This window comes from Labeo rohita, chromosome 17 (assembly GCF_022985175.1).
Source record: "Labeo rohita strain BAU-BD-2019 chromosome 17, IGBB_LRoh.1.0, whole genome shotgun sequence".
In the NCBI taxonomy this organism is placed as follows: Eukaryota; Metazoa; Chordata; class Actinopteri; order Cypriniformes; family Cyprinidae; genus Labeo; species Labeo rohita.
Window position 1 is genome coordinate 23,162,037 of NC_066885.1, and position 16,073 is coordinate 23,178,109.

Here is a 16,073-nt window from a genome sequence, read left to right on the forward strand (position 1 = left end):
ACTTGTTTTGAGTCTTCGGGTGTTTTGAGTCGTTCATTCATCTTATGGGGCTGTCACGTGATGAACGAAAGACTCAAACCCGAAAACCTGTCAGATAAGATGTGAGGTGAGCTAATCATAGACTAAAGACCCAGGTAAACAATGAATTAATCTTTTCTGTTTCTTATAGCATTATAGTTTTGTCTTGTTTGTAGTGTGAACAACGTTTGTGTAAGCAGTAGATGTGTTAGGGAAGTAACACGTAACATTTTAATTATATTTTGCTAAAATGAACGAAATGACTCGAAAAAAGATTTGTTAATTTTGCTGAACGAGATTCAAAGGTCCGAGTCGGTAAAATGATCCGAACTTCCCATCACTACTACGAATCACGAGTAAGTTCATCGTCTGTGTACTCAAAAAGGTAGAGTATGGCGGAAAAACTCCTAAAATCTTATTTTTTCCTACAACTTCAGAATCGTCCGACATCGTTGTAGCTTTTTGTTTGTAAACAGCGTTTGACTTACTTGCACTTTGTTAGTCTTTGCGTGTTCGCTTTGTAAACACTGGGTCTGTAGTTCCGCATGACCTTTCAACGTGATTCAGTAGTACGTAGTGTCTTGAATGTGCATCCCAGAGCCTGTGCTACATGAGCTTTTGTGCTTAAAAAGTATACAAATGTTTATTTTTCTGAAAAAAATGATAGCGATTGTTTCGCTAGACCGATCATTTAGAGCCCTTTGAAGCTGCATTTAAACTACATTTTGGAAGTACAAAATCAGGGGCACAATTGAAGTCCATTATATGGAGAAAAGTCCTGAAATGTTTTCCTCAAATAATTTCTTTATAACTGAAGACAGAAAGACATGAACATTTTGGATGACAAGGGGGTGAGTAAATTATTTGTAATTTGTTTTTCTGGAAGTGGACTTCTCCTTTAAGAACCAGGGGTGAAAACTTCTGAACAAAATGAAGATGTGTACATTTTTCTTATTTTGCCTAAATATCGATTTTTTTCCATGTAGTACTGCCCTTTAGAAGCTACAGAAGATACTTACATGTTTCCCAGAAGACAAAAATTTTTACCCTGATCTTTGAATTCAAAAACGTTTTCACTTAGTGATTTGTTCGTGATTTGTTTTTCCTTCTGAACCATTAGTGAGTGTTTGAACCTTTCAATAGCTGCATGAGCCCCTCATTTGTCCTCAGTTAAACAATGGATCTCAAAATAACACAGTCATTGTTGGAAAGGGTTCAAATCCTGTGTTTTTTTGTCTAGTGATAGTTGTTCATGAGTCCCATGTTTGTCCTGAACAGTTAAACTGCCCGTTGTTCTTCAGAAAAATCAGGTCGCACAAATTCTTTGGTTTTTCAGCATTTTTGTGTATTTAAACCCTTTCCAACAATAACTGTATGATTTTGAGATCCATCTTTTCACACTGAGGACAACTGAGGGAGTAAGTAAACTTTTGAACTGGGTCATTTTTACAAATTCAACTATTATTTTCTCCTGTGGACTATATGTAAACGTCTTTTGTGTGAAATATCTTATTCAGGTCAGCACTAAATTAAAAAAATTTGTATGATCCCTCCTATTTTGGTAAAATAATTAACATTTTGCAGATTCTGCAAGGAGTATGTAAACTTTTGATCTCAACTGTAGTAATATTGTGTAATACTGTGAAATATTATTACAATTTAAAATAACTGTTTTGTATTTTATTATATTTTAAAATGTAATTTGTTGCCGTGATGGCAAAGCTGAATTTTCAGCATTCATTACTAAAGTCTTCAGTGTCACATGATCCTTCAGAAATCATTGCAATATGCTTTTTTGGTGATCAAGAGACATTTATTATTAGCAATGTTGAAAAACATTTTTTTTTTTCCATTATTGTTTAATGAAAAGAAATTTCAAAAGAACAGCATTTATTTGAAATAGTTATATTTTGTAACAATGTAAAAGTTTATTTGTAATAGTCACTTTTGACTATTGCAATTAATGCTTCCCCGCTGACTAAATGTATTGATTAATTAAAAAAAAAAAAAAAATCACCCAAAAGCCATGGCCCACTCTTATGAACAGTAGTGCATGTGCACATTACCTCATTTTCTTGTAAATGTCCACGTTTTGGACAGGCTGAGTCTGGACAGCTGATGGCTGTTTCAAAGCCCTCTTTGATGAGAAGTTCCACATACTGCTTCAGGCACTTTAAAATAGTAAGAAAACATTAAAAATCTGTTAATAAAATGGAAAATATAGAAAAATATATTGTGCAAGCAAATTATGCTTTTAACGTCCTGTTTAAATTGCTCAATGTGTCTGTTAAAGTGACAACTTGTAATGAACTGTTAACTTCCTCAAAACAATTATACTGTATAACATCTAGATTTAACAAAGACGCAGTCACTTGTCCGAGACTAATTGTCCTCAAGTGTCAGCAATTTGTGAACCCACTGTTTTAATAGGCTTTATTTTATGCCTCAGGAGAAAAATCAGGTCATATAAAGAATAAAATAAAATAAAATAAAATAAAATAAAATAAAATAAAATAAAAATAAAGCAAAATAAAATAAAATAATAAAACAAAATAAAATAACATTTTGATCTGAACAGACCAAGAAACTCAGGAATGCTTGCCAAGGAAAATTCTGAGGAGGTTATTTCCACAAACATGCTTCACTTAAGAAACAAAGGCAGTTTTGTCTCCAGTGAGCTCAGACACGACCAAGACAAGGCCTCTTAGAGTCAGATGAGGAGATGTTTTCCCTTTACCCTACTCTAGCAGCTTCCTGTCCCCAAATGTTGCTTGCAATCTCAAGACATCAATAAATCTGCTCTCAGATCAGTGTAAAAACACAGCTCCCAGGGAAACTGCTACCAGAACTGAAAACCTCTAAGGGCTGAAGAAGCCTGAAATGTTTATTACCGGACTGTGAATCTCATTGCTGAAACAAAACAACAGTTCAGTTGGCCGGTAGAGAATCTGTCTATAGCTGCGATCTCTGTGCTTAAATATAGACACGTTTCAAAATGTCTGCAGCTTATGTAAGAATCCCACTGATTTATTTTTAGACGTTACGTGCCTAAAACAGTGAAAGCTAAAGACAGCAATCAAGCCTGAAATAATCCAGAGAATTCATCTTCAATCTTAAAATAAGGCTAAAATGTAAGATTTTAAATCTTACTGGAATCTCTCAATGACTTCTATTTGTTTTTATTATTAATAAAAAAAAATATTAATTTATAATAATTATTAACATTATTAATTTTTATTTGTTTCATTTTGTTTTATTATGTATTTTAATAAAAATAAAATAAAATTTAATTAAATTAAAAATAAAATCAAATAAAATTAAACTAAATTAAATTCATTAAAAATAAAAACAATTAAATTAAAAATTATATTAAATAAAATAACTGAGGGACTATGTAAACTTTTGAACAGGGTAATCTGTGTAAATTCAACTATTATTTTCTCTTGTGGACTATATGTAAATGTATTTCATGTGAAATATCTCCTTCAAAAATAAAAAAATAACATGCATTTTGTATGATTCTGCAAGGTGTATGTAAACTTTTGATCTCAATTGTATTTGCTCTAAAATAAGAGAAAAAATAGCAATATTGTGAAATATTATTACAAATTAAAATAACTGTTTTCTATTTTATTATATTTTAAAATGTAATTTGTTGCCATGATGGAAAAACTAAATTTTCAGCATTCATTACTAGAGTCTTCAGTGTCACATGATCCTTCAGAAATCATTGTAATATGCTTTTTTGAAATCAAGAAACATTTATTATTATTAGCGATGCTGAAAACTGTTGTACTGCTTATTATGAAAGATAAAGACAGCAATCAAGCCTGAAATAATCCAGAGAATTCATCTTCAATCTTAAAATAAGGCTAAAACGTATGATTTTAATTATTTACTGGAATCTCTCAATGACTTCTATTTGGTTTTATTATTAAACCTGTATATATAACTTGTATTTATTATTATTTGATTAGCATTTTATATTAGTTTGGTTACATAAAATAAAAAAAATATATATTAATTTAATTTAAAATAATTAAAAAAATAAAAACTACTAAAATAAATTAAAATGCAAATTAAATTAAAATTACATTAAATTAAAAATAAAATAAAATAAAATAAAGCTAGACGCTACTCACCAGGGTGCAGAAGACGCATTGGCACTGGGTGATGGTGGTCATTTGCTCCAAGGGAAACTCTCCCAGACACAGCTTACAGGACACCAGCGGGTCCAGGGCCAAATCCCAGGTGGGTCGGTACCTAGCTGTGGTCATGATGCCTGCCGCAGAGCTGAGAAACACAGAATAGCTGCTATTAGAGAAAGCCCACACACTTTAATACACCTATACAACGAGTGCAAAGCTTTTAACCGCTGTCAATCTGAAGTGCCGACTGCCGCCGCAGTCACGATAAGTGCTTCTGTGATGCCCGGCGCTAATATCCACGGCATCACAAACACCAGCCCTCTAAATGCACATTAAATTAGCCACATTTCGTTTAGAGAAGGTCCAACAGATGCGGTGCTGAAAGGGTCAAATACATTTACCCCCATTTATATTATATAACTGTAGGCTTGGCCACAAAGTGCTTTTCTGAGATGCGTTCAGGAGTCTAGTCTGACCGTAATGGAATGAGAAGTCGGGCCGGATACACGGAGCAATTTTTCCTATCTGCTGCTGAATGAAAGATGACTTCACTGCGTGGTACTCCATAAATGAGAAGGTCAGGAGAGAGAAAAACAGAAAGAGAGAAAGAGGAAAAAAATAAATAAAAAATCGTACTTTACTCTCTGCCTACGTCTCTCCTTTTTTACAGTTTTTCAGAGAGGGCTATTTTTGGGAGTCTCGACTATGAGACACTTCCATTTTCTCACGCTGAAGTGGGCTGTTTTGCACAGAAAGGCTCGTGTCTTAAGTGTTTACAGGAAGTGCCTGTGAGAACATCAACACTCTGCCTTGGCTGCTAGGCAACGGGGGAAAGGGGAACGAGGCAGATACGCAGGTGCTGTTCTGCACTTGTGGCAGGATGAGGGAAGAAACTTTGCTTTGTATTTCAGGTATCGTGTGCTGAGAATCACTCAGGATGCTTTTAAACATTTCATTCTGCGCTGTGGGTAGTGGTTAAGGTTTAACGCTAGTTACCAGAAAGCACTTACTGTAACACCAAGTTACGCAGTTGCCTTTGATGACACCGTTCTACGACATTGCATGAAATTAGACTAAAAGCAAATTCATTCACCCAAGTTGTGTTCTGATAAATTAAGATTTCTACTATTTTTTTCTTTTGATGGAAATGTGCCATCCTTGTGTGTTAGTTGGTTTTCAGAGCATATCCACCTTATTTTTCAACATGGAGGTGAGCCGTTTTCTGTGAACGTGAATGCGAGATTTCCGGTTCATTAGCCACTGTAGGGAAATAACAAGAAGAATAGCAAAGTGCAATAAACGGTAAAACTGTCTGCACTACAAACCAGTGTGCTCATAATTAACATAATATATTAAAGTAATATGGTAAGACACCAATTTGCAATATCAAGCAGCAAAACGAGCTGTACACGGATGAGACCAGAAGCCACGACCAAAATGGTTGTGCCCGCTTTTACGGGAAAACTAAGGTGGATACAGTGCAAGAGTTGGGTTCTACACTGCAAAAAATGCTTTTCTTACTTAGATTTTTTGTCTTGTTTCCGGCCAAAATATCTAAAAATTCTTAAAGGGGTCAACGGATGCCCATTTTCCACAAGTTGATATGATTCTTTAGGGTCTTAAAGAAAAGTCTCTAATATACTTTGATTCAAAATTCTCAATGGTTTTGTAAAACAACACACTTTTTACCTTGCCAAAATCAGCTCTGCAAAAATCATCGCATTGTAAGGTGTTGTTCCTTTAAATGCAAATGAGCTCTGCTCACCCCACCCCTCTCTTCCCTCTGTGGAAAGACAGTCTTGTTTACATCAGCCGCATTTAGTCGCGTTTAGCCGCTAAACTTCCTAACTTCCACGTTATAAGGAAAGGTGATCGCAAAGATTTATAAAAAAACTTATACTCACTTCTGCTGTAAGTGAAGATGGATCATGAATGATACGCGCGAACATAGACGGATATATGTGGATCGGGAGGCGCATTCCCTTCACAAACAAACGTAATCTACTGCATCTTCAGCGGCTCAGATGTCGGGAGTAAATGATGACTACTATGTTCATTATTACATCCAGCAACACAACACCTCAATCGCTCAATCTGAGATATTCTTGTCTAACTTACATCCCTGCTCTGGCATCAAAACTTTGAAAGCTACTGGACTGTGACAGCTGGTCTGAGGTAAGACGCTCATGTCAATCAACTATCGTGGGAGCGGCCTCTGTCGGTGTGACGCCACAATGACAGGCATCTGAGAATGGTTTGATTTGAAAAAGGGGATATTATTTTTACAGATTAATTAAAAACCACTGCATGGATTTTTATCATTATAGGGTAGATTTGTACATACACTGCCAACACACATTAATGTTTAAACAACATGAAAAAGTGAACTTAGCATCCGATGACCCCTTTAAATCAAGAAGGATTTTCTAAACAAGCAAAAATTAGTCTTGTTTTCAGAAAAAAGACATCAAATTTAAGTGAGTTTTTGCTTAGAACAAGCAAAATAATCTGCCAATGGGGTAAGCAAAATAATCTTGTTAAGCAGAAAACAAGATAATTTTTCTTACCCCTGTCTAGAAAATCAGTCTGAAGGAGCAATATATTGATGTTAATGGGAGTACTAATTAAAAAAGTAAGTAAACAACTCACACACTTTGTTACATCAAAATAAGACTTGAAATGGCATGAAAACATGATCTGTGCGAGTTTTTTTGTGAGTAATAAGCTTGGTGAAATTTAAAGTAAATCTCTGTGTCTGCAATCAATATTTACGAGATGATGAAAACAGTTAAAAGTTAACTATTAAAAAGAATAGCTGAACATAAATTCAGAAATAAAATACATTGTTTAAATTGTTACTGCCTTGAGTTGTTATTTTGGAATAAATGTAAAATGCTTAAAAACACTATAGAATAGAATGTTGATTACATTGTTAATGTAAAAAAATAAAATAGATTTTTTGCTTCTGATAGTGTAAGTAATGTTTATTTAATCAATAAAATGTGACTGGGACATAAATGTACATTTAGAAAAAAAAAGCGGAAGAAAAAAAGAGGACTGTGACTCTCATTTCATATATTATATGCTTATTTTGCAATAAATGTAAAATATAATTTTTAAACTTCTTTACAACTATTGCTATGGAAAGCACTTTGAAAAGTACACCTCTACTGAACAAATTGCACGATAAGGTATATAGATCTCCAAAGCACAAACTATGCAATGGTATTCAAGAAAGTTTAATACTTTTCTGCAGCACTCACTTTAATAGCTCTCATATTGAGAGCAGAGAGGTTTTGCACAAGACAATCAAATGTTATTTGCTCCGAGCATAAGCACAGAATTAAAAATTTCCCCTTAGTGCTACAGAAGTGAAGGAGCTCTTAAGCTCCCATTTATCATTTCCAAAAAAAGTCTCGGCCGTTTCCGCTTGCTGAGTTAAACGGGATGAAGTATTGATGGCTTGATAATGCACCAGTGCAGCCTCCTGTATCTCAAGAACAGTTTCCAAAGAAAGCTGATTTTGCTGGTCGAGTCTTACATCACCCTCCCTTCGATCTGTCACAACCTGTCTCGCTCGTCCACATCCATCCATCTCTGACGCTCCCTGGCGTCCTCATCCACCTCTGAGCAACACAGAAGAATAGACCTCACTAAATATATGTATGTATGATTTTGAGATCCACCTTTTCACACTAAGGACACCTCAGGGACTCATATGCAACTATAACAGAAAGTTCAAATGCTCTCTGACGCTCCAGAAATAAAAACAAGACATTAAGAGCAGGGGGGATGAAAACTTCTGAATTTGAAGATCAGGGTAAATTTAACTTATTTTGTCTTCTGGAAAACATGTAAGTATCTTCTGTAGCTTCTGAAGGCCAGATATTTATGCAAAATAAGAAAAAAGGACACATCTTAATTCTGTTTAAAAGTTTACACCGCTGGCACTTAATGCACCGTTTTGCCTTCTGGAGCATCAGTGAGTGTTTGAACCTTCTGTAATAGTTGCATATGAGTCCCTCAGTTGTCCTCAATGTGAAAATATGGATCTCAAAATCATACAGTCATTGCTGGAATGGGTTTAAATACATAAAAATGATCAAAAAAGGTGTATGTAAACTTCTGACTTCAACTATATGTGTGTACATTACAGTTAGACCATATAATGTGGGGTGTGAAGTCTTCAAACACACTAAAAGAATCTTTACTATTGTTAAGTTAAACCAGAACTACAATCATTAATTCCAAACAATACCCATCCTATTTCACACACCCTCTACATCAATCATCAAGGCCTGCTGTGACAAATGTTCTTTGAGAAAAGGTGGTGCATGTGAAAAGTTCACTGAACTGCATTACTCAGAAAGCAATTATCACTTTCCAACACCACAACAATACCAAGGAAAAACACAAGCCTTTGGAGAGAACATCACTATGCCCTCATTTCAGTTTCTTATCAGATCACTGAACAAAGAGAACAATCATTTATCATGAGCTCAGGCTGCAATTTGATCTACAACATTATGAAAAAAGAGTCATGTAATGCAACTCATTAATGGATGGTTCGCACAAAAATGACAATTCTGTCATCATTTCCTCACCAGCGTATCAATGAAATGCATTTCTTTCTTCCATGTAACAGAAAAGGAGATATTTTAAAAGCTTTTCAGTGCTTTTTTGTCCATACAATGAAAGACAGTAAGGTCTAAACTTGTTTCAGACTCCATCAATGCATGACAAAACAATCTTCGCAATATCTTCTTTTGTGTTCCAGAGAAGAAAAAAGTCATACAGGATTGAGAAGACATGAGGGTGAGTATATCAACACAGAATTTACATCTGAACTGCTTGTGACTTTTGGATTTAATAGTCCATTGAACGGTTATGTTATATATAATGTAAACACATCAATGTTCAGCTGAACCTGAAACCTGAAAGACTGATTATTCAGGGTTTCCGTAAAACCAATATCGCATTGACACGACAGTTTCGAAAATACATAGTTTTGTACGTAATAGTTAGCCCAGGTTTCATCGAAATACGACACCAAACCTCGTTAGGGGTGGGCTATATACTAGCAGACATGATTAAACGGTAGAAATTTGTCAACCAATAGATTTTGGACTACTGTCTTTATCACAGTCACGAAAATGTATCATTGTCAGGTGTTTTTAAGCAGTACAGTTTAAAAACAAGTGATTTTAAGCCGTTGAAATGAAATCAGCAGTGAAAAAATATTAATTTCATTATATCGCTGTCGCTACCTTTCTTATCTGGAGTATCATTTCATTTTTAAAAATAATAATAATAAAAAATAATAACATTAAAGGGATAGTTCAGCCAAAAAATTTAATTCTGCCATCATTTATTCATTCACCCTTATGTCGTTTCAAACCTTCCTTTTACAGAACATAAATGAAGATATTTTGAAGACTGTTGGCTCCAAAGCTGTTTTGGTTACCAATGACATTCATTGTATGAACAAAAAATACTGAGATGTTTCTCAAATTATCTTCTTTTATGTTCCATAGTATACATTAGGCCACTGCAGCCTAAATGTTTGTTAGCGTTTGAGATTAAAAAGTAAATTGTATTATTTTTATGAAAATAACCGATCGTTTTGCTAGATAAGACCCTTCTTTCTCGGCTGGGATCGTTTACAACCTCATTTGGGATCGTTTGAAGCCGCATTTAAACTGCATTTTGGAAGCTCAAAATCTGGGCACCATAGCAGTCCATTATATGGAGAAAAATGCAGAAATGTTTTCCTCAAAAACATAATTTTTTTTACAACTGAAGAAAGAAAGACATGAACATGAATGAACATGAAGACATGAAGAGGGTGAGTACATTATGTGAATATTTGTTTTGGAAGTAGACTTCTCTTTTAACTAATCTTTTGTTGGTATTTTCTAGGGATGGAACGATACACCTACCTCCCGATTCGATACGATTCCGATACTTGGGTGCCGATACGATATGTATTGCGATTTTTTTTAAGAATTCCGATTCTACAAGTATTGCGATTCGATATTGTAATGTGTTGCGATTTTGTTTTTTCTCTCTAGACCATATGGAAAAATGTGAATAGTACACAATATATACACAATAAAAAAAACATTTTAGCATTTTTCCTGTTTTATTTCAGTTTATAACAAACTAAATATTTCAGCATAAACAAACAACCACTAACTTATACAATGTCTCATTTAGAGTTCGTTGGCTTGCAGACGCTTCTGCTTTCTCAGGTTGCTTGGCGTTTAACTCTGGATGATGTCGAGCAAGATGCGCGCTCATGTTAGTTGTATTACCACAGTAGGTTACCAGTATTCGACAGAGTTTGCACACTGCTTTAGACATGTCTAGCTGTTCATTCCCTGGTAATTTGTGAAATCCAAAGTGTTTCCACACTTTGGATTTAAAGTGTGATGGTGCAGGCTGTATATCTCTTGCTGTCTTTCCTTCCGCCATTTTCAATTTTTCGTGTTTGCTAGTAAGAGATGTGACATCATGTAACCGATACAACACATCGCCCTCTGCTGAAATAAAAGACGTAACTTTCGTCCGCCTCCTTTATAAGTAAGTGCTAAAATAAAGCAATTGTATTTAATATGAATTAATATCGATTCTGGTGTAAAAAAAATCGATTTTAAAATCGTAAATAAAAAAAATCGCGATAGGTGAATCGATTTTTTGTCCCATCCCTAGTATTTTTACTGCGATTAAACAGATTAATTAATCAAAACATCATGTAATTAATTAGATTAAAAATTTTAAATCGACTGCCAACCCTAGTAACAGTATACTGCATCTGGGCAGCTCTTAAAGTGACAGCAGTCTAATATTCCTGCTGTCTGTTATTCATGTTAAACAACAAAAGAGAGAAAATCTCTCACTGCTCGTGACTAAATCACGTTTGCAACTTTAATAAGAAGAAATATAAATTTAATATATACAATGAAGAACATGCAGTGTTTTCATATATTTAAGTAATTTATGTAGTATTTCTTATTTGTTTGTTATACAGTAGTTTTTTGTCCTATTGCTTGTAATTAGCAATTGCCTGTTTCTTATTCTTATTTTAAAATCATTAACTGTTTACTTGTCTTACTTGTCTAGGCTAGTATTATTTTTTGTGATACTGACACTGATGACAAGAAATTACAAATATGCTACGGTGCCAAAAATGTTGATATCATGAAGACCTTATTTAAAGCAAACATATTAATATATTGTGATATACATCATTAACGTAAAATAAAATGACTCATATTGGGATATGAGATTTTGGTCATATCGCCTACCTCTAATCGTGGTTACTGTGATAAACCTGTGGTAAAACAGTAAGTTAAAAAAAGCTTCCTATACTTTCTAAAACAAATGTCTTATTCATCTAAGCATCACTATGGTATTTTGGCCAACAATATGATTTCCATGATATTTTCTGTTGCTCAGTTGGTCACCAACCCATAGTAAATAGTGAGTATATTACCTTATTGTCTTCCACACAGTTCTTTCCCTTCTTTAGATGTTCAGATATAGGTGCAGAAGGTGGAATCTCTCAGAGGTGCTGGTCTCTAAGTCTTCCCTCCATTATTTATTCTCAGAGAGAAATGGGTCAGTCTCACAATGAAAGCTGAGAAGTACCGATGCCTGAATATTTCAAGATATGGATGTCTCAGTCCTGCTTCCACAAACATGAACACAATGTTCCCTTACTCAACTCTACCTGACTTATGAGCTCTACTCAATCATCCCCGAAAACAGCAGAAGCAGTTACCTGCCCCATGGGCTCAGTTCGTCCTCATTTATCACAGCATAAAAGCGTCATATTTCACAATCAACCATTGTGTTGTAATACTGTAGGGTTTCATAACACTCTTAGACAATAATTGCCTAAACGAAATCAGTCGGATGCCAAAAACACACCAGACTGGGATGAAAACACATATAATTTAATGCTTTTCACACATTATAATATTGAAGAATGAGCAGGCAGGGAATATATGATTACCCTGAAAAATTATGCCTAGAAAACAGTATCGACTTCACATCTAATGTGGCTTTTCAAATGTTGTTGAGTGTCATTTCCTCACACTGGATGTTGTAATGACCTACAAGTTTTCAAAACAGTAAGGTCAAACTCAACTCAAAATGTTTCTCACTCTGTTACTTTTGAATAATCCAGCACATTGTATGCTTAACTATATACTTTAAATAACAGTTTATGGTGTGCATAAGCGTTTTGCTCAGAACATCTAAATTCACAAAATATTTTTTTTGAAGTTGATTTTTTTCCCCCAAATTTTTTTTAACAACATTACTTAAAGGAGAAGTCCACTTCCAGAACAAAAATTTACAGATAATCTACTCACCCCCTTGTAATCCAAGATGTTCATGTCTTTCTTTCTTCAGTCGTAAAGAAATTGTATTTTTTGACGAAAACATTTCAGGATTTTTTTTCCATATAATGGACTGATATGTTGCCCCGAGTTTGAACTTCCAAAATGTAGTTTAAATGCGGCTTCAAACGATCCCAAATGTGGTTGTAAAGGATCCCATCCAAGAAAGAAGGGTCTTATCTTGGAAATGATCAGTTATTTTAATAAAAATAATAAAATTTATATACTTTTTAATGCCAAATGCTCATCTTGTCTTACTCTGCCTGGACTCATGCTCATAACAGTTAGGGTATGTCGAAAAACTCCCATCACATGTTCTCCCTCAACTTCAAAATCATCCTATATCGCTGTTTTACCTCTTTTGTTAAAGGGTGTTTGATCTTCTTTGCATGTTCACTTTGCATAGACTGGGTCGGTACTTCTGCAGTGATGTAGGATGATTTTGAAAGGATTTTTGAAGTTGAGGGAAAAAATACGATTGGAGTTTTTCAACATGCCCTAACTGTCTTGAGACAGAATACACAGAGTTCAGGCAGAGCAAGACAAGACGAGCTTTTGAGATTAAAAAGTATTTTTTAATGAAAATAACCAATTGTTTTGCTAGATAAGACCCTTCTGCCTTTTGGAAGTTCAAAATCGGGGCACCATATCAGTCCATTATATGGAGAAAAATGCTGAAATGTTTTCCTCAAAAAACATAATTTCTTTACGACTGAAGACAGAAAGACATGAACATCTTGGATGACAAGGGGCGAGTACATTATCTGTATATTTTTGTTCTGGAAGTGGACTACTTTTTTTGTGTGACTTTTATCATTAGTAAATTCAATTATTTATTGAACATTGGTGTCTTTCATTATACTGTTAACAAAACAGCAATAAAACAAAAAGCACCAATGTTCAATAAATAATCCAATTTATTAACGATAAGAGTCACAGAAACAATTTCTCCATTAAGTAATGTTGTTCATTATAGCTTAACGCTGTGTTCACATCATGTCGGAAATTACTGTAATTACAAGATGACAACTCTCAGACTGCACTCGGAGCGGTTCACGTCTTTAGATTCAGAATTATTAGTTTCTATGACAACGGCAAAATATTTAATCAGTGGATTAATTCATTAATTCCACGCTATATGCTCTTGCAGGCTAAAATGACATGTGCAAAGATTCCTACCTTTAAAAAAACTGACATCTTATGGCTAAAACATAAGTAATCGAAATAAATGCAAAAATGAAATACTACATATTAAAATGTATCACTTTAAATTGTAATTTCAATGTACCATATGTTTGGATTCTGAAAAGGTTTTGACGTGAAAATACGGGAATGTCCCTGAATGGAGGAGCCCCGGTGTGTTTTCTTCTAGCTCACTGCTCTCTGACTGCAGGCTGTGTGTGCACCCGCTGAGGTGGGATGTCAGCACTGAGTCTGTCTTTCTGTAAAGGTCATTCCTGGCTTCCTGTCAAAAACTATAACCTCATTAAACCGTCACATTACAAAGTGAATGCCAAAGTGGCATACAACAAATGTGTATACAGGTTTTATAAGTGAGAGAATAAGTTGATTTTGACAAAAATGAAAAAGAAAAGGTTAAAAAACTCAGCCTTAAAACTATCCGTTTTAGGGGGCATCTCATTTAAAGGATTAGTTTACTTCCAGGATAAAAATTTCCTGATAATTTATTCATCCCCATGTCACCTAAGATGTTCATGTCTTTCTTTCTTAAAAAGAAGTTAAGGTTTTTGAGGAAAACATTCCAGGATTTTATCGGCGTCAATAGCCTCGTGGTTAGCGTGCCAATATATTCTCGACATAGTCCTGGCTCATGGACCTTTCCTGATCCCACCCCCTTCTCGCTCTCCCACTTCGCTTCCTGTCCAACTCCACTGTCCTATCTAAATAAAGGCATAAAAAGTCAAAAATAAATATTTAAAAAAAAAAAAAAAAAAAAAAGGATTTTTTTTTTCATATAGTGGACTTTAATGGGCATCAACCATTACCACAACATGTTCTTTTAATGTTTATTTAATAAATGAAAAAATACAGGTTTGCTTTTAAATGTATGTGCATAATCATTATGTTCTTTTAGGTTTGCCACATTATTTTGAAAATATGTTAATATTCAATAAAATAATACAAAATATAAGGTTGTAAATTGCAGAAGGTGTTGTGGTAATGAGAGAAATCATTGAAAAATCAAATAAAAATGTTAATTTACTAATATGTTTTATTCCAAGAGTTCCAAGTAACTGTGTATGACTGTTAATAATCCATTTTTAAAAATGTGAAAATTAGCTTTCCCTATGGTATTGACGTTTTCAGACTGCTGCGGTCATTTTTAAAAAAAAATTAAGAAAATATGTTTTAGAAAATATGTTCAAATTGTCAGTAAAACTTTTACATTTATGCTCACCAACACTTCAGACCTTGCTCTTAATGCTTAAAAAGGAAATTTGTTGATACAAACATTTTTCAAATTTTCATATTTAAAATCTCTAAAACTAAGTTTGAAAATCGATGGTGGCCAGTTGGTTGAAGGTCCAAATTGCAGTTTCATTGCAGCTTCAAAGGGCTGTACACAATCCCAGCCAGAATAAAGGTTTATGCAGCAAAACAATTAATTTCATATACTTTCTAACCACAAATGCTTTTCTTGCACTAGCTCTGCACCCACGACTTCACACATTATGTGATCACATTGGAAATGTCACGCGTGACACAGGCGGAAGTACCGACGAAGTGTTTACAAAGCCTACGTGCAGATGTCAAACGTCCTGTACAAAAAAACAAAAACAAAAAAAAAACAACAACAAAAAAAAAAAAAGTAAAACGATGATGGATGATTTTAAAGTTGGAGGAGAAAATCAGACTGAATTTTTTCGCTCTACCCTACCTTTTTGAACCAAAGTACACAGACAAAGAATTTTTTTTAAGAAAATGACCAATAATTTCGTTAAATTAAACCTTAATTCTTCATCTGGGATTGTGTAGAGCCCTTTAAACCTGCACTGAAGCTGCAATGAAGCTGCAGTTTGGACCTTCAACCCACTGATCCCCGTTGAAGTCCACTGCATGGAGAAAAATCCTGAAATATTTTCCTCAAAAATCTTAATTTCTTTTCAACTGAAGAAAGAAAGACATGAACATCTTGGGTGACATGGGGGTGAGTAAATTATGGAACAAGCTACACAACTTAAAATATGAACAGATTTTAAAACACTAGGCTTCACACACTTGGCAATTTTGTAAATAGCTACAGAGGAAAAACTGAGCACCATATACTGAACAACTGAGGTGCTTTAAAAATATTATCCATATAAAACTGTCATTTACAGAGAAAGCATTATGAAATTGTTTAACTTACAAAAACGTTTCAAAGTGTCTTCTCAAACTCTCCATTACACTGTCTCTCATTTACAATACCAACTGCAGTCAAATGCTCCGAACAAACATATAATCCTCAGACGCGATCTGGGGACGCCATTAAACCATTCAC

At 34.3% G+C, this 16,073-nt stretch overlaps 1 protein-coding gene across 1 annotated transcript in view; it reads right to left on the reverse strand.

The window, feature by feature from the left end:
* The window catches only part of rnf144aa (ring finger protein 144aa), a 50,977-nt gene that overhangs the window by 21,339 nt on the left and 13,565 nt on the right, over nt 1-16,073 (reverse strand). Inside the window, exons 2-3 of the mRNA XM_051133781.1 lie at nt 4,161-4,311; nt 2,085-2,189 (exon numbers count right to left, since the gene is read on the reverse strand). Coding sequence (XP_050989738.1) covers nt 2,085-2,189; nt 4,161-4,295 — 240 coding nt within the window. The 5' untranslated portion in view covers nt 4,296-4,311. The remainder of the gene's footprint in view (nt 1-2,084; nt 2,190-4,160; nt 4,312-16,073) is intronic.